Below are 25,762 nucleotides of genomic sequence, written 5' to 3'. Positions count from 1 at the left end.
TAACCTTTTGGTGATGATAAAGTTAGCAAAAATGTGATTAGCTGGCCAACTCATCAGCACCACAAAAATCTGCTTAGTTGTTACTCCATCTGCTAAAATGAATTGAAAATGGCCAGTTAAGTTACCAGACCAATCTTTGTTGGACCGTCTTTCTTCTGGTTAGTACTGACTTATCTGTTCATGGCCTTGGTTTACTTACCTTAATGTTGTTATTTACCTTTTTTTTGGTCACTAGCGAAAAAAACCTGTCTCAGTCAATAATTGTGTTTTTTGCTTTTTTTTGCTTTGTCATTTGTTTTGTGCTAACAGCCAGTTGTTTGTGTTCTGTGTACTATGGTTACTCATTGTTGACCCTGAAACTACAAGAGAGTCACTTAGGCAAGGCAAATGGGAGGAAGTGTTTTAAATCATATCCTGTGGCCTGACCAATCCTTCACATAGAAATCAGTGTAGAGACTGTGAGAGGCAACTGCTGTCGGGGAAGACAAGAGAAGTTAGGATACACTCCACTCAGACAGTGGCAATATAAAACATTTAATATCTGAGAAAAACATTTCTACTGTATGTTAAATAACACAAATTTCATGTTTTTCTCATGTTTTTCTGTTGTAGTGAGTATGATCACGATCGTCTCAGTCTCAGCACCCCTATTGCTGCTTCTGCTGGTCCTGACTGTGGTCTTTCTGGTCTGCAGGAGAAGGAAACAAGCTGAGAAGTCTGAAGACCTTGTCCATTTTCAAAGTGTGTGCGCACAGAGTTACAGTACATTACAATAACAGATGAACTGAGAAAGTATTTCAATTTGCTGACGTATGATATTCTAATGTTTGTGTTGCAGTTATTTCAAACAATTACACCATTGATGGTGAGGAAGAGCCGCATTATATCAGTTTTAAGCAGAACGACACAACGAAGAAGGTGGATCAAGGACAGTGTATGGAGAGAGTTGTGTGTGAAGAGGATCATGATCATGAGTGAAAAAGAAAATGAAAGGGCAGCCAACTTTTTATTTTCAGTTGGAGTAGAAGTGAAACCTGACCTGTTCAAAAACAGAATAAATACCACAGCACGATAATACTTTTAATAATTCAGTCATTATCAGCCCAAATTTGCTCTCTGTGTTGCTTAGAAAAAGATTTCTTAGTTTATAAATAATTATGAAACACTCAGCAAATACTGAGACTTTAAGTCTCAGTATTTGCATTATTAATCATTATCGCAAGTCAAGGTCATAGGCCACTGTTCTATCATAGGACTCAGTGTTTAAATGTAATGATATTTGATTATTCTTTCTAAAGGAAAATGCTAATGAGACATGTGTACCAAATATTGATAGAATTATCAAAAATACAAATTCTGAATTTTAGACAAAAAGTGAACAACTATAAAAATAAACTTACAAATAATCAAAGTTTTAGTAACTACAGTTTAGGTGTTTGATTTGTCAGAGAGATCTGTGTGACTCATGGTCTGATAAATCATCAGTAGGATATAGATTTGTGTTGGTTGCTTCCAGCTGTTTGAATTTAACACCAGATTCAGACAGTCGACATATGTGTACATTTGTGAGCTGTGTACATTTTGGTATGTAACACAGTAACGCTAAATTTATTAATTATTCAGTTATTCCAGTCAAAACACAGAGGATAGTTCCAGCAAATCACACTTTACTTTTATATAACTAAGTGAGGTGAGTGGTCACACACAGTTTTACATAGGTTAGCTTAGCTACCTCCATTTTACTGAGATATGCAGCATGTATATAGCATTAGCTGGTTCGTAACATCCAAGTTAACTTTTCTTTTTATTACCCTATGTTTAACTGTTACTAACCAATACAGTCAATCCCACCGGTTCGTATAACATCAAGTACATGTCACCAAGCAACATAATAGTGAGGAATGCCTTGTGTATGTCTCATCCCTGTTTTGGGAGTTCTCATAAAAATGCATGTTAGGTGGCACTTCACCGAACAGCCACCGGTGTCATTAATAATAATGGTTTTCTGAGGATGCCCTGAGCTCAACGGACACCCAGAGAATACATTTGTTTTTCAGGGTAATTTTCAAATCAATTATAGGTCTTACTTAAGTACAGCTTCAATCCAGCCTTCTTAATGGTGACACTTATTGCTGTGAAGGTTGAGGTGAATTTCTTCGAGACAACTACGACCTCATACACACAGCTGTAGTTGCCCTGGTGTTCATAGTCAGCTTCAGGAAAAGTAAAGGAGGCTGAGTTATTGACAGCTGGCTTGGTCTCTGTGATGTTGGAGCCCGAGAAGATGAGGGAGAAAACCCCTCCAGGAAAGTGGGAGGAAATGGAGCAGGTGAAGACAAAGTCGTCACCTCTGATGACCTCTGCACCTTCAGGACCCCAGACCAGCCCAGTGTTAGGAGATGTCAGGCAGATGCTGGGCTGCTGCAGTGTCACTGGGTAAAAGTGAGACAGAGTAAACACAATTTAGGGTCGATTAAGGATTCTGAAGATGCATTGAAACTATTAAACAAGCTGAAGTGAAGCTGATATTTCTGGGTTATATTCTGTAGGAAAAACTAATTGAAAAGTTCCACTGCAATTTGTAATCGATATGCTGTTGGATTAGAGTGCTGTAACACATTACAAAATGTCCAGACTTTGCAAGGTGAGATTTTCCAGCAGGGAACAGGGGTTATTGTAGGTGGAGCTATAAAAACATAAAAGTCCACTTTTAAGCACTGCTCTCAAAATAGTCTACAGTAGAATTCTGCTTGAGTATTTAATTTTCTGGCAACTTTTTACTTTTCATCCTTACATTTTCAAAACACGCATTATATTCAACAGTGTCTTTTATAGTGTTTATACTTGGGGGTTAACGTGGGCTGGAATGAGTGCAGGTGCCTGTAAATTACACAAGTTAAGTCACGGTACTTCAGCAGCTAGTCCTGAAGATGAGGAGCAAGCATTTTGGGAGTAATGTTTTTTAATTGGCAGGTAATTCCAAATACAACATTTCTATCAGCTCAAGATCAACATAGACACAAAAGGTAAGGACTGTGACACTAAATTAACTGCAAATTTAAGCTTACATTTAATATCATAAGTCGAATTACATATGGGATTTTTACATCATGTGTTTTGATTAAAAAAAAACGTTTTATTGTGAAACATCCTGCAAAATAAATTAAGCTCTACTAACTTTGTGTGTGTTAGGTTACATGAAGTAAAGGAAATTAATCTGCATTAAAGCTGATGATGCATAGATCAATTCACTAAATTCTACCTTTGCACCAATTGTATACAGCCTAGTATAAAAACAATATACAGTATACGGTTAGTTTAGGAAAGAGATTGTGTTCAATTTCAATTTTCATTTTCAATTTATTTATACAGCACCAAATTATAACAACAAGGCGCTTTATATTGTAAGGTAGATGTGAAAGATCTGCTCATATCTTGTTGAATGCAGTTGTGCAAATCCACAAAGAGCCGCCTCCACATTAAGAAAATCTACTGGACCTCACGTTAATTATTATTCAGTTATTATGAGTTTCCTCACGCTGAGCCACTACAACTGATCTTAGGGTTTCGCCACCATTCGCACTGGCAAATCCTGCTTTAACCCTTCACTCTACTGATTTTCCTGTTTAGTTGTGGAGGTAAAGTTACCCTCTACATTATAGACAACAGAAAATAGAGCTTTTTAAAAATTATTTTATTATCATATTAGTATAGCACTACCATATTTTTTATGCAAACGTACTGGAGGATTTTTAAGTCTAACCCTGTTTTGTCAGGAGAGATGACATCCATCCCACTTCGAATGGAGCAGCTCTCTCATCTCATGGAAATTTGGCCAATTTGTTTGGCCAAACCCCACAAAATGTGACTATCCAGAGAAGCAGAGTTGCAGTCAAATATGCCTCTGCAACTTCTCTCTTCCTATTGTCTCCCTAAAATCATCCCGGCGGCCATCCCCTTAGAGAGTGTGTCTTAAAACAAACTAAAAATCGGAAAAAAAAAAAAATCACTTAAACATGAAAAATCACAAAGAAAGAATAATGCAATATCCACTTTCACACCAAAGAGTAGAACAGTGAAATGCAGATTATTACAAATTAGGTCTCTCTCTTCCAAGTCCTTGTTGGTAAATGAATGAATAATTGATCAACAAATCACTTTAGACTGCTTACAGAAACCTGGTTGCAGCAGATTGATTACATTAGCTTAAATGAATCAATGCCTCCTTCAGAATCCTCGAAGCACAGGCTGAGGGGCGGTATGGCAGCAATTTTCCACACCAGCTTATCAATCAACCAAAGACCCAGAGAGTATTTGAATTCATTTGAAAGCTTGATGCTTAGCCTTGTCCACCCTAATTGGAAAACTCAAAAACCAGTCTTATTTGTTATCATCTATCGTCCACCTGGACCTTACACAGACGTCAGACGTTTTATCTGATTTATTGCTCAATTCAGATAAAAAAAGGATTGTGGCTGATTTTAACATCCATGTACAGGCTAAAAATGACAGCCTCAACATGGCATTTATTCTTTTATTAGGCTTTGCTCAAAATCTAAAAGAACCCACTCACCGCTTTAGTAACACTTTAGATCTTGTTCTAACATATAGCATAGAAACTGTGATGATTAGACTTCATCACAGTAGACGTCTTTCTGAAAGTGCTGTAACTGACTTTAACCCTCTGGGTTCGCCGGACGCGCCGGCGCGTCAAAATCACACGACCAATTTAAGACGACACAGCTACAAGATGCAGCGAGTCAGAGTCTCCATTTCAACTTGGGTCGAAAGTGCGGACTTCAAACTACATACCAGTTTTTGGAATTGTGTCGATGGGCCACGTAAAACCAGAGTTATGATAAAAAATACACACAATGTTTTTTTCAGAACAAAACTTACTCAAGTAAATGTAACGGAGTAAATGTAGCTCGTTACTACCCACCTCTGGTTTGGAGGTAACATCCTGCTCCTGAAATTCCGATATATAATCTCCAATACAATGCTTAGAGCATGCTATACGAAATAAAGGTACTGCAATGCAGTAGTTTGCATTATATCTGATTAATAGATTCCAGTTTGTTCATGTAAATGGACAGTCTTCTTCAAACACTAAGTTTAATTATGGAGTTCCAGATGGTTCCTTGTGTAACAATGTAAAAGAATGAATATGGTTTTGTTGTTGTTAAATTCCTGTTAAACTTGGGATCGCAACCATGGGTTTATTTTGAAAGTTTTATTTTGAAAATCCGCAGCGGAAGTCTGCTACTGGTAAACGGGCTTTCCCTAAGCTTATCCGTTAGTAGCAATGAAGCTTTTGCTGTGGTAAGTTCTTCCTCAGTCCGCCCTGACTGAACATGAGTTTAAAACATATTTGAAAATCCTCATTGAAGTTAACATGACAGTGCATTAACAGCATGAACTGCCCATACAGTAGCATCTGAGTAGATTTCAGTTTTATGACCTTGTTTTGCAATTAATGGGTTAGACGGTAGGAAAAATGGACACGCTGAGCTAGCGGCTAACAGCTAGAGGAGACTGTCGTGTCTAATAATTTTGAAACTTCTCTTGATAGTTTGGGCGGAATCCTGTTGCTGGAAACCCATGGTTATTCATGTCCCATGTTATTGCAGGTATGTGTATTTGAAACATGTATTTGGTTGAGCTGCAGGCTAATTCTGTTTAAGAAATACTGCTTATTAAGTTTTGCCCAGTAGATGGCAGCATTGTTCCATTTACTATTGTACATGAAAGGAAATTTTGGCTTTGGTCTGGAAGTTTATTTATATTTACATGAATGTGCATTTAAGTGAATTAATTTCTCTTTTGTTACCTAAACCACAATGCAGTAATGTTTCTATTTTATTTTCCGTAATAAGTTTTGTTGCCATTTTATTTTTAAATCAATATTTGGTTTTTATTTATTTTAAGAAAACTAAGAGTTCCACTATACGATCATTAGCTTATCCGTTAGTAGCAATGAAGCTTTTGCTGTGTTTGGGCGGAATCCTGTTGCTGGAAACCCATGGTTATTCATGTCCCATGTTATTGCAGAGACCCACAAAAAGAGGAATAAACCACGCCTGAGCCCTACCCATCTCGAGTCCAGAGAGTTTTACTCATACAGCACCGGACATAGAGACTGAGGGGGGTTACACTTGCTAGGACAAATTCTGTTTGCATTATACATGCTTCACTTACGTGGTATCATTACAAGACATAGCATACATTGTCAATGCTATGCACATAATACCCAGCTTTATCTAGCCATTCAATTAGGCTTTATTTATACTGTGCCTCAAGGCGCTTTATATTGTAAGGTAGACACTCAATAATACAACTGAGAAAACCCCAGCAATTTAACTAAAGTTCTTTCTCAGAGTCTGGAAACTCAAGTATTTTGCTCTATCTCATCAGCATAATCTACTGATGATGATGTTTTTATATTTTTAACTTGCCATCTTTGCTCAAGTCACCGTTAAGGTTGCTAATCAGATTTCTTCTGTAACAGTAAAGAAAGGGTTTATGGAATTACGTATCTTACTTAACATCTCAACTTTCATTTTGAGTTAAAGAAAATATGTTTCTCTTACCAGCAACAGACAATCCGACAGGGTCACTTTTTGGAGAGCTGAAGTCTTGACTTGAAACTCTTGTCTGATACTGACACTGGTACGATCCCTCATTACTGAAGGTCACTTCAGTGATGTTGAAGGAAGCAGAGTTTGTACTCGATGTTTGGCTTTTCCTGAATGAGCCTGAGCTCTGCTGCAGAGTGAATGTTCCACCTAAATGCTGAGTAGAGATTGAACAAGTGATGCTAACGCGATGTCCCCAAGTCACCTTCCCCACAGGTATCACGAAGACACTGGGCTTTGGGAGGATCACTGAAGAAATATAACACATTATTAGTTTATTTTCTTTTTGGTGAGGAATAACTCACTAAATTGAATTTCAGTATTCATCCACATAAATGATAAATCATAATAAGCAAATCTTTTTTCTTACATGTAACAGATATTCTGACAGAACTGCTTTGAGGGGAGCTGAATTCTCGCCCTGAAACCCTTGTCTGATACTGGCACTGATACAATCCCTCATTATTGAAATTCACTTCAGGGATTCTGAAGACAGCAGAGTTTGTGCTCGATGTTTGGGTTTTCCTGAATGAGCCTGAGGTCTGCTGCAGAGTGAATGTTCCACCTAAATGCTGAGTTGGGATTGAACAGGTGATGCTAACATCTTGACCCCAGGTTACTGCACCACCAGTGTTTGATGAGATGGTGGGATTTGGGAGGATCACTGAAAAATAAGTAAATAACATAGTGGGTGTTTCATCTTAGAAAAGGTATGAGTTTCATTTCACTTTAGCTTCCTGTCAACTCAATTCCATTTCAAGTAAGGTGACAGTGGCACAGAGGCTGAAAGGATAACTTTTGGTTGAGAAATGGAGACTTACAGTTCTTTAACATTTCATCAGCAATCAGCCGAAACACAAAATTTTACATTTCAGTTCTTACCAGTAACAGAAACTCCGACGGAATCACTTTGTAGGGAGCTGAAGTCTCTTCTTGATACTCTTGTCTGATACTGACACTGGTACGATCCCTCATTACTGAAGGTCACTTGAGGGATATTAAAGGTAACAGAGTTTGTGCTCGATGTTTGGCTTTTCCTGAATGAGCCTGAGCGCTGCTGCAGAGCGAATGTTCCACCTAAATGCTGAGTTGAGATTGAACAAGTGATGCTAACGTCTTGGCCCCAGGTCACATTCCCCACAGGAATCATGGAGATGTTGGGCTTAGGGAGGATCACTGAAACACAAAACACAAAATCATATATTTGCCTTTCTGAGGTTTAGCTCTATATTTCAAATTGTTGTTGTTTTAATTAATCTATTTGAGATGATGAAAAGAAAAAGACAAACTAAAGTTCCTCTTTACCTGTAACAGAGAGTCTGATTGAATCACTTTGAGGGGAGCTGAAGTCTCTTCTTGAAACTCTTGTCTGATACTGACACTGGTACGATCCCTCATTACTGAAGGTCACTTGAGGGATATTAAAGGTAACAGAGTTTGTACTCGATGTTTGGGTTTTCCTGAATGAGCCTGAGCTCTGCTGCAGAGTGAATGTTCCACCTAAATGCTGAGTTGAGATTGAACAAGTGACACTAACATCTTGACCCCAGGTCAACTCTCCAGCTGGCCTCTTAGAGATGCTGGGCTTTGGGAGGATCACTGAAGAATAAATAAATAACATAGTGAGTTTTTCCTTTCAGGAAAGGTATGAGTTTACATTCCAACTTGGTTTCAACTGAACTTTTATTTAAAGTTAACAGAAAACAAAAAAAGGAAAGATCTTTGTCTCTTACCATTAACAGAAACTCTGACAGGGTCACTCTGTGGGGATCTGAAGTCTCGACTTGAAACTCTTGTCTGATACTGACACTGGTACGATCCCTCATTACTGAAGGTCACTTGAGGGATATTAAAGGTAGCAGAGTTTGTGCTCGATGTTTGGCTTTTCCTGAATGAGCCTGAGCGCTGCTGCAGAGTGAATGTTCCACCTAAATGCTGAGTTAAGATTGAACAAGTGATGCTCACAGTTTGGCCCCAGGTCACATTCCCCACAGGAATCATGGAGATGCTGGGCTTGGGGAGGATCACTGAGAAATAACCGAATAGTGGTCTGTGAGAAAAGTGATATCTTCCTAGCTTCTTTCATTGCCTTTGTGAACTACATGAATACACATTGAAACAATGATTGGAAAATATATTTTCCCTTTCGACCGTCCAGCCAATGTTACTAAATGTAAATTAACCCTGTATTTAGCCAAATTCCATGCTATTGTTTTCTTTCAGAAAATCCAACTAATTGAAACCTTGCAAATCAATCTGACAAATGAGTGGATCAAGTGCACTTATAGGTTTGTAGGCTGATAGAAGCTGACTTACAACTTCTTTAACATTTCATCAGCAGTCTGCCCAAATAGAAAATTTCACATTTCAGTTCTTACCAGTAGCAGAGATTCTAACAGAATCACTTTGAGGGGAGCTGAAGTCTCTGCTTGAAATCCTTGTCTGATACTGACACTGGTACGATCCCTCATTACTGAAGGTCACTTGAGGGATGTTGAAGGTAGCAGAGTTTGTGCTCGATGTTTGGCTTTTCCTGAATGAGCCTGAGCTCTGCTGCAGAGTGAATGTTCCACCTAAATGCTGAGTTGAGATTGAACAAGTGATGCTAACAGTTTGACCCCAGGTCAAATTCCCCACAGGAATCATGGAGATGCTGGGCTTAGGGAGGATCACTGAAACACAAAACGCAAAATCATATATTTGCCTTTCTGAGGTTTAGCTCTATATTTCAAATTGTTGTTGTTTTAATTAATCTATTTGAGATGATGAAAAGAAAAAGACAAACTAAAGTTCCTCCTTACCTGTAACAGAGAGTCTGATTGAATCACTTTGAGGGGAGCTGAAGTCTCTTCTTGAAACTCTTGTCTGATACTGACACTGGTACGATCCCTCATTACTGAAGGTCACTTGAGGGATATTAAAGGTAACAGAGTTTGTACTCGATGTTTGGCTTTTCCTGAATGAGCCTGAGCTCTGCTGCAGAGTGAATGTTCCACCTAAATGCTGAGTTGAGATTGAACAAGTGACACTAACATCTTGACCCCAGGTCAACTCTCCAGCTGGCCTCTTAGAGATGCTGGGCTTTGGGAGGATCACTGAAGAATAAATAAATAACATAGTGAGTGTTTCCCTTCAGGAAAGGTATGAGTTTACATTCCAACTTGGTTTCAACTGAACTTTCATTTAAGGTTAACAGAAAACAAAAAAAGGAAAGATCTTTGTCTCTTACCATTAAGAGAGACTCTGACAGGGTCACTCTGTGGGGATCTGAAGTCTCGACTTGAAACTCTTGTCTGATACTGACACTGGTACGATCCCTCATTACTGAAGGTCACTTGAGGGATATTAAAGGTAGCAGAGTTTGTACTCGATGTTTGGCTTTTCCTGAATGAGCCTGAGCTCTGCTGCAGAGTGAATGTTCCACCTAAATGCTGAGTTGAGATTGAACAAGTGATGCTCACAGTTTGGCCCCAGGTCACATTCCCCACAGGAATCATGGAGATGCTGGGCTTAGGGAGGATCACTGAAATACAAAACGCAAAATCATATATTTGCCTTTCTGAGGTTTAGCTCTATATTTCAAATTGTTGTTGTTTTAATTAATCTATTTGAGATGATGAAAAGAAAAAGACAAACTAAAGTTCCTCTTTACCTGTAACAGAGAGTCTGATTGAATCACTTTGAGGGGAGCTGAAGTCTCTTCTTGAAACTCTTGTCTGATACTGACACTGGTACGATCCCTCATTACTGAAGGTCACTTGAGGGATATTAAAGGTAGCAGAGTTTGTGCTCGATGTTTGGCTTTTCCTGAATGAGCCTGAGCTCTGCTGCAGAGTGAATGTTCCACCTAAATGCTGAGTTGAGATTGAACAAGTGATGCTCACAGTTTGGCCCCAGGTGACTGCACCAATAATATTCTTGGTGATTCTGGGCTTCGGGAGGTTGACTGAAAAATAATATATGTGAAAAGTTCATATTTCCTTTAAACTAAAGAAGGAACTTGTCATTAGGAATTACATTAAAATTATATTAAATTAAATTGTATAAATTATATCAAAAATTACCTGTCACTGAGAGTCTCACAGAATCACTTAGAGGGGCGTTGGAGTCTGGAATCAAATCCCTCTGAAACTGACACTGGTAGGATCCCTCGTTGTCAAGGTTTACATTAGAGAGACTGAGGGTAGCGGAGTTTCTGCTTGATGTTATTCTCCTGCTGAATGAGCCTGAGGTCTTTGTGAAGATAAATGCTCCACTTAACTGATCAGCTGTGATCAAACACGTGATGGCGACATTCTGACCCCAGGTAACTTGACCAGAAGGATTAATGGAGATCCTGGGTTTTGGTTTGTCTGTTGAAAAGCAAAACAACATAGAGTTGAATGTATAACATCTTCATTTTCAGTTTTAAAATTAAAAGAGGCAAATAGTGAGCATGTAGTCACAATAAGCAGAAAACTGCATTTTTTTTTAAAATAATGTAAGAAATGACAGTTTTTGAACATTTAGAGAAAGTATGCAGACTCTCACGCACACCTTTGGCTTGGATTTTCTTCTAGAAAGATTGAATGATTACAACATTTAATATCCGAAATCTAATATCTTCAGTTCATGGTTAATTCAAGCAGTGATTAGTTGTTACTTCAGTATTTTGTGTGACATCTAAAGTGATGACCATCTATACCTTATAAAGTATTTATAAATGAATCTTTTTTCTCACCTAAACAGGCAACGCCAGCATCCTCACCATGTACACAGTTATGTTTCCCAAAACCACTGTGCTGACATGCGGTTAGAAAGCTTTCAGTTCCTGAACAGGCCACATCGTCAAGCCAAATCTGTCCTGTACCTTGACCAAAGTGAGCTGATCCATAGGTATTTACTGCTGCCCCACAGCCCAGCTGTCTGCAGACCACTTTTGCATCATTTAAGTCCCAGCTGTCATCACACACTGTTCCCCAGGAGCCTTTGTGATAGATTTCGACTCTTCCAGAGCACTGAGTTGATCCAACTAATCTTATCTGTCCACCTATGAAAAAATTAGAGAAGATTAACAGAGTTTCAATGTTTTACACACAAAACACATGGAAATTATCATCAAATCTATATGTACAGGAGAGGCCTGCAGAATTTGCTCAACTAAAACAAACGCAAAACGAACAGGTGGTCCTTTGTTGCACATTAAGAGAGAAATTCCGAGTTAGCAGGTGTAACAGTCAGAGCCATGGAACAACATACGGACAGTATCACAAACTGAATATACAGTAAATGTTGCTACAACCTGTCTCAACTAAGAATAAAAACATTCAACCTCGAATGTAACATATGCAGGTAAAACATCCATCGATTTTCTTTCACTTCTGAGTTGCAGTGGGGCTCTATCCTATACAAGCTGTCATAGAAAAGAAGCCAGGCAGCAACCTCGACAGGTCACCAGTCTGTCGCGAGGCTAATGCATCCAACCATTCACACATGCATTCATCTTTAGTAGGCTTGATTACTGTAACAGCATCTTTACAGGTCTACCTAAAAAATCAGTCAGACAACTACAGCTCATTCAGAACTCTGCTGCTCGAGTCCTCACTAAGACCAAAAAAGTGGACCACATCAGTCCAGCTCTGAGGTCCTTACACTGGCTGCCTGTCCGTCAGAGGATAGACTTTAAAGTTCTGATGCTGGCCTATAAAGCTCTGAATGGTTTAGGACCAAAATACATCAGTGACCTCCTGACCCAGTATGAACCTTCCAGATCCCTCAGGTCATCTGGATCCGGTCTTTTATCAGTTCCCAGAGTCAGAACCAGACACGGAGAAGCTGCATTCAGCTTTTATGCTCCTTATATCTGGAACAAACTCCCAGAAAGCCTCAGATCAGCTGAAACACTCAGTTTATTTAAATCCAGGTTGAAGACTCACCTGTTCTCAGCTGCATTTGAATAAAGCACCAAATCCACACTTTAAGCTTAAATTTCAAAACTTACATTTAACTACTGATTTTATCTACTGTTCTGATTTTATCTGTTTTGATTTTATATACTGTTGTTTGTTTGTTAATTAGTTAGTTAGTTTATTTGCTTGTTTTAATCAATTTTAAATCATGCTTTTTATTTGTTCTTGTTTCTAATGTCTCTGTAAAGCACTTTGAATCACCTTGTTGTTGAATTGTGCTATACAAATAAACTTGCCTTGCCTTGCCTTGCCTTGTTTACTTGTATCATTTGGAGATGAGCTCTGCTTTTTTGTCTATTTTGTTTTTAAGCCAAAAATAATTAGAATCATAATATCTGTCAGAAAATGTGATTTGGATTTACCAAAACAGAAGAGTTAAGACATTTTGTAGCATCAATGACTAAAGTAGCTTCAAAGAAATGTCCAAAGATACATATTCATGTGTTAAGCTTGAACCAACCACAAAATTTAAGAAAGAGTCGTCTCACCTGAACATGTGACACCAGCATCTTCACTGTGTCCACAGTTATGTTTCCCAAATCCTCTGTGTTGACATGCGGTTAGAGAACTTTCAGTTCCTGAACAGGCCACATTATCAAGCCAGATTTGTCCTGTACCTTCACCAAAGTGAGCTGATTGATAGACACTCTCTGCTGCCCCACAGCCCAGCTGTCTGCAGACCACTTCAGCATCATTTAAGTCCCAGTCATCATCACAGACTGTTCCCCAGGAGCCACTGTGATAGATTTCAACTCTTCCAGAGCACTGAGTGGACCCAGACCCAGCTAGTCTGATCTGACCATCTGTCAGAGAGATATAACAAAGATTCAAAATCCAAATATTTCCCACAGAACAAAAACAGGGATTTGTTACATGGGAGAATGGACCAACCTGCAACAGGTGAAGATGTCATGAAGAGAAAAGAGACTAGAGGGAAGAATCAAAACTATCCATCAGTGTGTCCATGTAAAACATTCTACATCATAAATGGTAAAACTGCTGCTCATTCAACTTGAGAACACAAGAATTTCAGTGAAGAACTGAATTTTTCCAATTTCTCTGTAATTATTTTTCTCTATAAAGAATATGGCCAGTGCTACCCATGTGCTGAATATGAAATATTTTAAAAACATAAATTTCACATCTCAGCCTTCTCAACCCAACAGGAGTTAAATTGATGTCTGATGTATTTTTGCTTTTTCAGTGTTTCACGGTGAACAAAGAAAAAGAAATACATCAGGCTACTTACATCCATCCATCCATTCGCTTCCGCTTATCCTTTTCAGGGTCGCGGGGGGCGCTGGAGCCTATCCCAGCTGTCATAGGGCGAGAGGCGAGGTACCCCTGGACAGGTCGCCAGTCTGTCGCAGGGCTAACACACAAGGACAGACAACCATTCACACTCACATTCACTCGCACATTCACACCTAGTGACAATTTGGATTAATCAATTAACCTATCCCCACAAGGTGCATGTCTTTGGACGGTGGGAGGAAGCCGGAGTACCCGGAGAGAACCCACGCAAACACGGGGAGAACATGCAAACTCCACACAGAAAGACCCCGGCCTGATGGTGGAATTGAACTCAGGACCTTCTTGCTGTGCGGCAACAGTGCTAACCACCGTGCCACCGTGCACTTACAGCTTTGTTCTTAAATCAATGACTACATGCAAAACTTTCATATCTAAAGCTTGAAGATGATGTTGGCCATTTAAGGATTTTCAACAATGTAAACTGCTCCAGAATCGTCACTCTAACACTAACACAGCCATTTTGACATTGAATTATTTTTTGTTAATTTCTATATCTTAATTTCATAAATCATCATGTTTTATTCTGTGTTCAACACTGTTACCCTTCATTGATAAAAGACATAACAGCAGTGGGATTTTCTTTTCCACCCGTGACTCTACATGTTTGTAGTTTACAAAACTTTATTTTATAGTTTTTTAATGTATTATTTTATGTTTTGGTAATGATCCAAAAACTAAATTTGTTGGGATAAAGCACTAATAATTTTCCTTTGATCTTGAAAGGAGACACAAATTCCTTTGGGGCTGTGCAAAGAGGGGATCCAGTGCATAAATACACCAAACTACCTGCTGTGGTGACCTTTTGTGAATAAGCTGAAAGTAGCTGCAGCTTCTTTAGACATGACCAGTCACACAGACCCCCCCCCCTTTTAACTCACCTAAAACCAGTCTCTCTACATGACCGCACATCCTGGTCAATGAAGGTTTTCCAGCTCAGCAGTTAGACAGAAACTGTAAGATAGCACAGCAGTGAGGTTTGCTGCTTCTCCACCAGTAACAGCATCAGAGTGTTAATGTTTTAAAACACAACATTTATCTGAAGCTTCATGTGCAGTGATGCACATCAGGAGAAATAGTACAGCTGCCATAATGTACAAATATTATACCAATATTAGAGTGAGACAGAGGGTCATATTGACTCACTCAAAGCATAATGTTATCTCTTATGAATGATCAGTCCAAAATAAACTTAAATTAGCTTAATGTAAAACAGATACTTACCTGAATGGCCTATTTCATGAGGGTTTACAAATTCTTGCTAGCTTCAGAAGATGCTCAGTTTGAATGCTGGAGCCGCAGTGGCCTGGGGAGATTTGGTGAATTTAACAGATTACTCTGCATGTGATACAGTCGAATCATGTTGCCACATATGTTGAAGAGTTAAACACTTCAGCTGATATAAACATTTTCTTCTTTGATCTCAAAAATCAACACAGTCTCTCTGTGGTTTTTGGGACATGATTACTTCTGTTCTGTTCCTGAAAAGTTATGTCTAAGCAATAATCATATTACTTGGATAGCTTTGTGTGTGTAATGGTAGTGCAGGCTTTACCTCTGTTATTCTACATGGTCTTAGTTCTGGCCAGCTGGGACATTTTCCCCCCTCAAAAGCAACATTATGTAACATGTAATCCATTATTGTGTAAATAGACCTCACAATGATTGTAGCTAAACTTATAACTTCAGTTTCTGAGGTCAGCATCATCACCCATGCCCTAATGATAGTAATAATATTACTGTGTTAAATTGGGCATCAGCAGAAGGGTCATCAGTTTTTGTTTTGAGAACGTTGTATTCTCAAGAATGAAAGAACTGCTGAATTTTGAGGAGGTAAATTTGCAAAATAAGCTGTTTGTAGAGATCGACTTCTTCTTTCTTTGAAATAGAAAGTTTTTCATGTATACTGCCCCAGTCTGAACCCTGACCTGAGTTCAGGGCTCACAGGATATCCTAGGATTTATTGCTGAGTACAGTTGGCTTTAACACTGTATCAGTGCTTTTATTAATGTAATGCAGTCATGTTTGCACACTTTGCAAGTCTCACTGACAAATCAAAGCAGTTTAGACAAAAAGTCCTATTTTAACCAAAGGTTCCTGTCAAACTTTATAGGATAGGATACAGGAGGAAACCAACACAGGGACTTGGAGAACATTCTCCCTGTTTCTTTTGAATGTGCTGTAATCACACAACTAATAACTTGGACTAATTGGTGTATAATAATTATAGACTTATTTCTAATCTTTTATTCCTCATCAAAAATTGAAAACATTTTATTACAAGTAACTAAATGAATATCTTACATGTCGCAGTCTTTACTTTTCCAGGGAGGTTTCAGATCCAATCACAGCACAGAAACAGCAGACTGAGTGCTGCTCAGTCTCAGTGCTGCCTTTGACACTATAGAGCAGGACATTTTAATTCAAAGGCTTTGTGGCTCTGTTGGTTTAACAGGTGGGTTGATGGTTGGCTCTCATCATAGTGAAGACTTGAGGGGCTTTTGTGTGTCTATTAGCGGTTTAATATTTGCACAAATAAAAATTCAATCCGGTGTTCCTCAAGGCTCGATCCCTTGGGTCCATTACTCTTTAACATTTACATGCTCCCACTTGGTACTGTCAGAAAGAATCATAACATATCCTACTCTTCTTGTGCACATAATACTTATCAGTTTTCCTCTGATGATCTGACCTCTATTCAGAAACTAATGAGCTGCACTGATGGCATTAATCACTGAATGATTCACAACTTTTTAGAACTAAACAGATTGAAGACAGAAACATTTGCTGTTGGTCCAAAAAAGTCAGAGACAGAATATTTATCATTGCCTTTTCTAAAATGAAGTGGGTTCAGTGAAGAAGGGCAGAGATAGCTCAGTAGGTAGAGTGTTCGCCCCATGATCAAAAAGTTGGAGGTTCAAATCCATCGAACAGCTCGCCTAAGATACCTACACACTGCTCCCCGGGCGTTGAATTGTTAGCTGCCCACTGAGTTAGTGGGTTAAATGCAGAGGACTAAACAATTTCCTACAGGATTAATAAAGTACACATTATTAACTTTAAACAGTTTGCTTGATATCAAAGCATAGACTATGCTTTGATATCAAGCAGGTTAGATCATTATATGCTCTATTTTCTGTACACTCCAAATCATCAGTAAGACGACTTCAGCACATTCAAAATGTACCAGTCGGAGTGCTTACGCAGAGATCTGACTCTATTACCCCAGTATCAGGATCACTTCATTGGCTTCCAGTGCAATATAAAATGATTGTATTAGTTCCCAAAGCACTCTATGTTTTGACCTCCTAGTACATCTTTGACTTGCTCACTGTTCAAATACCAGTCAGATCACTCAAGTCATCAGCTGCAGATCTTTCAACTGATCGTAGATTGAGACCCAAGTGTGCCTCAGTTTCTGTGGTCCTGTTATTTGGAACACCTCTCCTACTGATCTGGGCACATCTTGTGCATATCTTTAGTCATTTTGGCCAGTTTTTAACATAACCAAAATAAACAGGCTTCCTCGCATATGTTCACTAAGACTGAAATGTCTTTGTCCGTGTCTGCTTTTTAAAAGTTGTAATATCTGTTTGGTACGGAGCCCCGCAGGGGACATGGGAGAAAAAAAAAATGAAGACGAGATGTCGCAAAAGTCCGTCTTAATCTCGCAAAAGTTTTAGCCGCATTCTTCGTAGGCCGCCAGCTCGAATCCGACCGGGAGGTCGAGGCACGATGTGCCGGGAAAGCGGTGTTCCTCCCGGATGTAGTAGGTCTCGACCTCCCATTAGCTTCGAGATGGTGGGTGTCAGATCTCCGAAAACGTCGGAGCACTTTTGCAAATATGTGATGTCTTGTAAACCGAGCAGGTATCTGACATTTACACAACTACATTCACGCCTCAAAATATCTTAAAAGTGTATTTTGTGACCCAGAAAGAGTAATATTACAACTAAGTAGCTGCCGCCATTGTTGGAATTCAACTTTTGCGAGATCCCGAGTTTGTTATATTATAATATAATATTCTAAAACTAAAACCTAACAACTAACAACTAAAATGAAAAAAGCAAGCTCACTCTAGTAACTGACACTAACCCGAAAATCAAATTAAGGACGTCTAAATTATGCTTTTAATGTAAGATTAAATGCTATAATAACCATGGTAGGCATTAACAGGGTTATTACTAGTATTATTATTGCTTACCACCAGTTTTACTCCCCAGATTAAGTTCCCTTGATGTGAGGTTTTCCTCTTCTTCTTTCTGCAGTGAAGTGAAATTTAAGTTGAAGATTCAGCTTTTTATTGCTGTGTTCAAGACCCATCCCACACTGAAAATGTGCAAGTGGTCAGAAGTGGACTTCCAGGGAGAGGTCATAGTTGACCAACGTACAAAAGGGCACTACATGTCTTGGATGAAGTGAGGTTAAAGCTGTACTAGTACCTCTCCAAGAAGAGATGAGGTTGAATGCACCAAATTTAACTCAGTTAAAGTTTTTGAGTTTTTAGCTTCCCATACTTGTGATCATACTTTGTATTTAAATGTCAAATAAATGTACTTAAACTTCAACAGGTCATCATATTCTAAGGAGCTTGGAAAGAACAGTGTCTTGACTTCTTCAAGTTTCTTGAAGATGTTTAACATCTCATCCGAAAAGCTTAAATTCAATCCAGTTCAGTTCAGTTCAATGAACTGAAGAAAAATTTCGTACTTCAACTTCTTCTGTTGCTGTGGTTAGAGTTGACCCTGTTTGCCCAAAGAGTGAACAAGGGGTACCCCACCTCTCACACTATGACAGCCGGGATAGATTCCAACCACCTACCCTGAACTGGATAAATGGAAGAAACTGGTTGGATAGATGGAAAAGGCTGATGCTCCATACAAACTAAGCTCACACAGCATACTGCTGAATGACAGAGGTGATGGGTGCTAAAAACTGGTCTCTTTACACCTATCAGTAATTACTGCAAATCAGTAATCTGGTAGTCCTTCCATAAATCCAAAACATACCTTATATGAATTTGGTTTATTTCCACTCAAAGATTTTCTTCTCCTACACCTTTGACCACCACCCAGTACTGATTTTGAAAGTCCTGTACTGGTATCAGCCTAAATATATTTATAAAATCACTGTGAAAAGCAGAATTTACCAAAGACAAAAACACATATTTTCACAATTTATTAGAGAGTGACGCTTCTGTATTGAACATCCTGTATTTGAGACTTTCCAGTGTTGCCTCACCAGACAGTAAAGGGGACAACACTGAAATAGAGATGAATTGTACCTGACAGCAGGAAAGTTGTAGTGAGGCAGTAACACTGTGTAAACAGACGGTGACATCAAGAGGTGCACACAATAAAAAACAACTGAGCAGAAAGGAGCACTGATAGGCAAAAACATGTTTCTACTTACTGCAGTGCCCTCTAGAGGACAAATGATATCATTTTCTTTAGAACAGTCCCACAAAGTGATGCTGAGTCTGTGGAACATTTGCTTCCTGTTTGGCAGCTTTTTGTATAGCATATTTCCACGTGCTGCCATAGACTCCAGCAGCAGATAGGGGGAATTCTGCAGTAGCAAACATGGTGTTTGTAGAATGACCACTCGGTAGCTTTCTTATGATGCTGCTTTATTGAACGTGTATCCAGCATGGGTTATAACAGCACAGCAACGGGTGTGGCAGCTAAGAGAAGAACTGCACGTAGACAGCCCTGCCGCAAAGCATGTCATGGTGGCATAAAGCCGCAACGCCCACCTGCTCGACACAGGCAACCCAGTATATGACAGTGTTAGAAGCAGAACTGAAGTTTTATTTTATCATAAAGATGGTAAACTTTTTAAACACTAAATTTTTACTAACTTTTTAAACCATCTCCTGGGTCTGGGGGCAGATTCCCTCTCATGGGGTGCTGGTGCTGGGTTATAAATTGTGTGTACTGCGTTCATTTCAGTGTGTTTCCATGTTGGGTGAGTGATGAGAAGGAGCCTGCGGCCGGAGCAGCAAGGCTGCAGGCTCCTTCTCATTAATATCCTCCTCATTAATATCCCTCAAGTGACAAAATCACTTGAGGGATATTAAAGGTAACAGAGTTTGTAGTCGATATTTGTTTTTTCCTGGATGAGCCTCAGGTCTGCTGCAGAGTCAATGTTCCACCTGAGTTGAGATTGAACAAGCGGTCGTAAGCTGACCAGCTGACATTGTAGTACACCTTTGTATTGGTTTGGCTTGTAATAAGTCTGATTCATTAGCTTATGTAAGCCTGTTGGGGGAAGGAATAAAAGTACATAACTAGCTAAACAAGTTATTTAGGAGCTGCTAATGATTCATGGTGAGTTGTCTTACTTGAACATGTGACACGAGCATCTTCACCATGCCCACAGTTATGTGTCCCAAATGCTCTGTGTCGACACTCGGTTAGAGAGCTTTCAGTTCCTGAACAGGCCACATTATTGACCCAGACCCAGCAGGTCTGATCTGACTATCTGTCAGAGAGATATAACAAAGATTCAAAATCCAAATATTTCCCACAGAACAAAAACAGGAATTTGCTACATGGGAGAATGGACCAACCTGCAACAGGTGAAGATGTCATGAAGAGAAAAGAGACTAGAGGGAAGAATCAAAACTATGCATCAGTGTGTTAACAGAGAATGTATTAAAGCACATGTTGTTTTCAGTGTAAAGCAATAAATAGTTACAATTGTTGTGCAACGAATGACTGAGACCATGACTGCATTTGTATTTTGTCCGTGTAAAATTCTACGTTATAAATGGTTTTAAAAAAACAAGAATTTCAGTTTCACTTTTACAATTTCTCCACGTTTCCAGAAGCGTTATCTAAAAAAGGACACAAATTCCTTTTGGTGCTGTGCAAAAAGGGGGATCCAGTTCATAAACACGCTGAGCTACCTGCTGTGGTGACCCTATGTGGATAAGTGAGCAGCTGAAAGTAGCTGCTGCTTCTTTAGACATGACCAATCTGAAGCTACATGAGCAGTGATGCACATCAGGAGAAACAGTAAAGCTACCATAGTGTACAAATATTATACCAATATTAGAGTGAGACAGAGGGTCATATTGACTCACTCAAAAGATAATGGTATGTCTTATGAATCATCAGCCCAAAATAAACTTAAATAAGCTTAATGTAAAACAGATACTTACCTGAATATTGCACAGCTTTAATATTTTCTTCAGTATCAAAGTAACACAAGGATATTTTAGGTTGATGAATATATAACAGAATCCGCCAATAGCTGCTATTTCCAATATGCCACAGTGTAAACAATACAGGCTAAAACTGTCTTACAGTGCTAGCAGCTACTAGTAGCCTATTTCATGAGGGTTTCCAAATTCTTGCTAGCTTCAGAAGATGCTCAGTTTCAATGCTGGGGAGATTTGGAGAATTTAACAGATTACTCTGCATGTGATACAGTCGAATCATGTTGCCACATATGTTGAAGAGTTAAACACTTCAGCTGATACAAATGTTTTCTTCTTTGATCACAAACACCAACACAGTCTCTCTGTGGTTTTTGGGTTTTTCTGTTTTGTTCCTGAAAATTTACGTTTAAGCAATAATCATATTACTTGTTTAGCTTTGTGTGTGTAATGGTAGTGCAGTCATTACCTCTGCTATTCTACATGTTGGTCTTAGTTTTGGCCAGCCGGGACATTCCCCCCCTTAAAAGTAACAAGTAATCCATAATATAATCCATTTCTTTTTAAATCAACAAAACCCACAATGATAACTGATTACTGATGATAATGATAACTTCATCAGTTCAGTTTATGAGTTTAGCAAAGTCAACAATACCCTAATAGTACTGAAAAAATACCATCTTAAATGGGGCATCAGCAGCAGGGTCATCAGTTTTTCTTTCTGTTCTGCAATTCTGTCAAAAAATGCAGAAAAGCTAATTATCAAGGAGACAGATCTGCAAAATAAGCTGCTTGTAGAGATCAACTTCTTCTTTCTAGATGAAAGCTTGAAAAGTCAGCAAAGAACTCATCTGCATATTGCTTTAAGAAATGGTTCATCACGCTACTGTCATTCTAACTTGATGAAGAAATGCTCCATTCATTTTTGACTTATTCAGTAATTTTCAGACATGTGATACAGTGATGCACATCAAGCAAGGTGGTTTTGGGTGCTTGATGTACTTTGTGTACTTTGTGTACAAAAACATAACACATTTTCAAACTGAAAAGATACTCACTCCAGAAATTGACACTAAACAGGAAAAAAAATTAAACAAGCCTAAATGATAACTCTACCTGTCTTTACCTGATACATGTTGTTCACTATTATTCTGTGTGAAAAAATATCACTGTGGGCACGACCACTTTAATATTGAAAGACATACCTAAAGCCTGAAAGTATTACATTGTGAAATACACACTTCTCCAAAAATTCTTTGTTTATGTGGGTTATAATGATAATATATTATGTGCATAGAAGACAAATGAAAACTTCCCACAGAGCATCCAGCAATCAGACAGATTTTAGACAGAAAAGAACTCGCCTACATCTTCAGATATCGGTGCGGCTGGTTAACTGTCACGAGTGGTGGGTGGTGGGGTGATGGGAGTGGCACATCTAGCCCTGAGCCAGAGGTTTGATCTGTGATCAATTACATGTTGGCTAAAAAACATAAACACGTTATTTTCTTTTCTAATAGTGGGAAAGTCAAACAGCTTTATCTGCTCTAGCGCTCTGAATCAGCACGTGGACCAAACCAAAACATGAAATAAGGAGGGGTGGGGTCAGAGGCTGACTGGATTTTATTCTTTGTTCCCAAAAACAAATTGTGGCGTGAATAAGGCACGGCGGGACCACGGAGCAACGTTCGGAGCCAACTTTATTTAATTCACGTCACACCACACCCACACCAACCCCTGAGTCCCCGTGTTTTAACACGGCGGGCGTGATTGCGGATGCCGTGCAGGTGCGTCCGCACGGCACCGCAAACCACGCCCCACCACATACCCCCATCGCCCGATTGAGGCCGGGGAGCAATCTGGCCGAACCTACTCCCCCCCCCCCCGCGAACTGGGGCGAGACTCGGCCCAAAACATCGGCGCCCCAGCCCAAGCGACGGGGAAGCGTCCATTCTGGTGGCCGCCCGCGCATCCAGCGGCAACGGCGAAGTTGGTCCGGAGGTCGGCCGCGTAGCAAGCGGACACGGCCCCACAGGCATGGCCGTGAGCTCCTGTACACAGGCTGCTGGGCAGACGTCAGGCGCGCAGAATCGACTGGTGGCAGCGAGGCTGGACTAGCCAGCCCGCCGACCCCCGGCTTAGCGGGGCTGTCCCGCTCCTCTGCCTCCAACTCCGGCTGCGCAGGCTGCCCTGGAGCAGGGACCTCCGTCTCCTCGCACAGCTGCTCCGCCACCGCCTCCGCCACTCCCGTTTGGAGCGGCTCCCCGCACTGCGCCTCCGCCTCCAGCAGGCACAGCCCCTCGTCCACCTCTGGGTGGAGCGACTCCTCTTCCTCCGGCAGGTGTAGACCCTCGCCCGCCTCGTCCTCCGCCTCCGATTGGAGCGGCTCCTCCACCGCTCCCGGCAGGAGCAGCCCTTCACCCGGCTGCTCCTCCTCCTCCGGCAGGCTCGGACCCCCGCGTGACTCGTCCACCACCTCCGGCTGCCGAGGTGCCCCACACGGCTCCTCCACCGCTTCACTGTCCTCGGGACACACTTGTGGGGGTGGCGCCCAGGCCCAGAGCAGCGCCACCAGCTCCCCAATCCTTTCCAGGTGGCGCTCGGACCGGTCCTGCAGCTCTTCCTGCTGGCGACGCACCTCCGCCGCCTGCTCCCGCTGGGCGGCCGCCATTTCGGCCACCCTCCGGGCCAGCTCCTCCATTCCCTGGCTCCGATACGGACCCGCCGTGCCGCCTCCTGGGTTTCGGCACCAATGTGGCGTGAATAAGGCACGGCGGGACCACGGAGCAACGTTCGGAGCCAACTTTATTTAATTCACGTCACACCACACCCACACCAACCCCTGAGTCCCCGTGTTTTAACACGGCGGGCGTGATTGCGGATGCCGTGCAGGTGCGTCCGCACGGCACCGCAAACCACGCCCCACCACACAAATGAAAAAATGCTAGAAAACAAACACGTTTTAATGTAAACATTATTTTATGCTGACAGGGCAATAATATTCACACAAAAAACAAAACTGAATCTTCTACTCTTGTCTGGAGCCCCTGTCAGGCATGGGCCCTGCAACAGGCAGAGCACCTCATTGAACAAAGCACTGATCTTACACACAGGGCAGACAACCACCAGTTGATCTAACATGCATATTTGTGGACAGTGGGAGGAAGCTGAAGCACCCAGATGACCTTAGATGGCAGTATGGTTTATATCCTTCTTGCTGTGAGACAACAATGCTAACCACCCAGAAAGCAAAACAAGAAAATGTTGGAGTTTTTTTGGACAGTTACTTGCTTTTTAACGATTAAACCAGTAGTTTTGTGGAGGGTTGCTGCCCCCAATCAGAAACCATCACTAAATTAAAGTAAACTTTAGCACTAAAGGCATTATAAAAATGATCCATACCTTTGTTACCTCTACTATAACTCAGGATTGCCCAGTTTCGCTCTTTTTTGATTGAAGATGGTTCGAAACCCCGCTGTGTGGTACAAAGAAAAACACACCACTCCCATTTAAGCTCAATTGCACTGGCTACCTGTGAAATTTCGATTGAATTCAAAATTATATAATTTGTTTATAGACCCCCTCTATGGTTCAGCTATACAATTTATCACAATTTTTTAACTACAGATTTTTGCCTCAGGGAACTCTGACCATCCTCGTAGCATCTTCTAACAGTTTCCCATTCTCACCTAAAAGCTAAAGGCACCTTGTCCTTTGCTGTTATTGCCCCCAGGGTCTAGAATTGACTGCAACACCACAATAAAAACTTGTCAAACAACTGAGAAATAGCTTTATAAAGACCCATTACCTGTTTTCACTTGCTTTTATTCACATCTGAGGCTTCATGGTTTTGTTACGTCTACTGTGAACATTTGTCTTATTAATTTCTTACTAGTAGAGATGAGAATTGAGAACTAGTTCTTGTAGAGAACCGGTTCTCTTGTGACTGTTGTGGTCTGAAATTGGGTTTTTGTAGACCTGCAATGTAAATGTGTTTACTTTGGAAGCACTTTTGGTCATCTCCTATTATTATATTGTGCTACATAAATAAAACTGACTTAAATTGACATTTTTATTTACACTGGCTATATAATGGCGCTAAAAAGAAACATTAAAAGTCAGAAAACCTGAAAACGTTTAGATAGGCGCTCTGGTGAAATGCTGCCCCCTTCTGTTAAAATTGACTGATGTTTGCTTTTTAAATTTTAAAAAACCTCTGAATTTAATCTTGACAGATATACCAATTTCCTATCCTCTTTTTCTAAAATATTTATTAATACCAATATAAGTTTTTAAATTGTGCCTCAGACAAAGTTCAGACATGAACACGACACGACTCCATGTTGCTTATAAATTATTTATTATGTTGAGATTTATTTTATTTTATTTATTTAAAGAAGCAGTGATGTTATTTGGTCTAATAAATTTCCCACTCGAGTTGTGGCCAGTCTTTATCTTGCAAGCTCGGGTCCTCTACCAGAGGCTTGGGAGGGTCCTGCACAGTATCTTGGCTGTTCCCAGGACTGCACTCTTGGTAAATGGACTGATTCTTATAGCGCTTTTCTTCTCTCCCAGAGTACTCAAAGGGCTCTATACAACATGCCACATTCACACGCACAAGCACTTCTAAACTCAAGTACAACTAATAAACATTCACACTCCGATGAACACATCGGAGGGTAATTTAGGGTTAATATCTTGCCCAA

The 25,762-nt window shown here is 40.2% G+C and overlaps 1 protein-coding gene and 2 long non-coding RNA genes across 12 annotated transcripts; 1 reads left to right on the top strand and 2 right to left on the bottom strand.

The window, feature by feature from the left end:
- Positions 1 to 6: 6 nt before the first annotated feature.
- LOC120716147 lies at positions 7 to 1,044 on the top strand. The gene is made up of 2 exons (XR_005691822.1): positions 7 to 741; positions 839 to 1,044. It is a non-coding gene; the product is annotated as an uncharacterized LOC120716147 (long non-coding RNA).
- A 697-nt stretch (positions 1,045 to 1,741) lies between these two features.
- LOC120716144 (immunoglobulin superfamily member 1-like) lies at positions 1,742 to 18,190 on the bottom strand. Of its 10 annotated transcripts, none has more exons than XM_040003547.1 (17): positions 18,099 to 18,190; positions 15,119 to 15,200; positions 14,776 to 14,848; positions 13,475 to 13,510; positions 13,072 to 13,386; positions 11,356 to 11,664; positions 10,700 to 10,987; positions 10,288 to 10,581; positions 9,865 to 10,158; positions 9,677 to 9,730; positions 9,014 to 9,253; positions 8,369 to 8,662; positions 7,941 to 8,234; positions 7,518 to 7,811; positions 7,006 to 7,299; positions 6,591 to 6,884; positions 1,745 to 2,432 (listed from the first exon to the last, which is right to left on the bottom strand). In XM_040003547.1, the coding sequence occupies exons 3-17, from the start codon at positions 14,804 to 14,806 to the stop codon at positions 2,071 to 2,073; spliced, it is 3,693 nt and encodes a 1,230-aa protein (XP_039859481.1). In that variant the 5' UTR covers positions 14,807 to 14,848; positions 15,119 to 15,200; positions 18,099 to 18,190; the 3' UTR covers positions 1,745 to 2,070. The 10 variants fall into 10 exon arrangements, with proteins under 10 accessions (XP_039859485.1, XP_039859483.1, XP_039859486.1 ...); XM_040003542.1 differs by having other exon boundaries at positions 1,748 to 2,432; positions 9,014 to 9,307; positions 9,437 to 9,730; XM_040003544.1 differs by lacking the exon at positions 18,099 to 18,190 and adding an exon at positions 16,199 to 17,544 and having other exon boundaries at positions 1,748 to 2,432; positions 9,014 to 9,307; positions 9,437 to 9,730.
- Positions 4,676 to 6,579, bottom strand: LOC120716148. Its single transcript, XR_005691823.1, has 2 exons — positions 6,154 to 6,579; positions 4,676 to 5,140 (listed from the first exon to the last, which is right to left on the bottom strand). It is a non-coding gene; the product is annotated as an uncharacterized LOC120716148 (long non-coding RNA).
- Positions 18,191 to 25,762: the final 7,572 nt, after the last annotated feature.

The sequence above is a fragment of the Simochromis diagramma genome, unplaced genomic scaffold, assembly GCF_900408965.1.
Source record: "Simochromis diagramma unplaced genomic scaffold, fSimDia1.1 OVJJ01000583.1, whole genome shotgun sequence".
Lineage (NCBI taxonomy): Eukaryota > Metazoa > Chordata > Actinopteri > Cichliformes > Cichlidae > Simochromis > Simochromis diagramma.
Note: the sequence above shows the minus strand (reverse complement) of the source record. Positions and strands in the feature narration are given on the sequence as shown.

What these genes read in the sequence shown, in the direction of transcription:
- LOC120716144 (XM_040003542.1), bottom strand. Translation starts at nt 14,806, where the DNA reads ATGTGCGGTCATGTAGAGAGACTGGTTTTAG. An exon ending in GACATCTTCACCTGTTGCAG is followed by an intron (nt 13,387 to 13,474) that starts GTTGGTCCATTC and finishes TCTCTCTGACAG; the next exon opens with ATGGTCAGATCAGACTAGCT. An exon ending in TGTCGGATTGTCTGTTGCTG is followed by an intron (nt 2,433 to 6,590) that starts GTAAGAGAAACA and finishes ACTTTTACCCAG; the next exon opens with TGACACTGCAGCAGCCCAGC.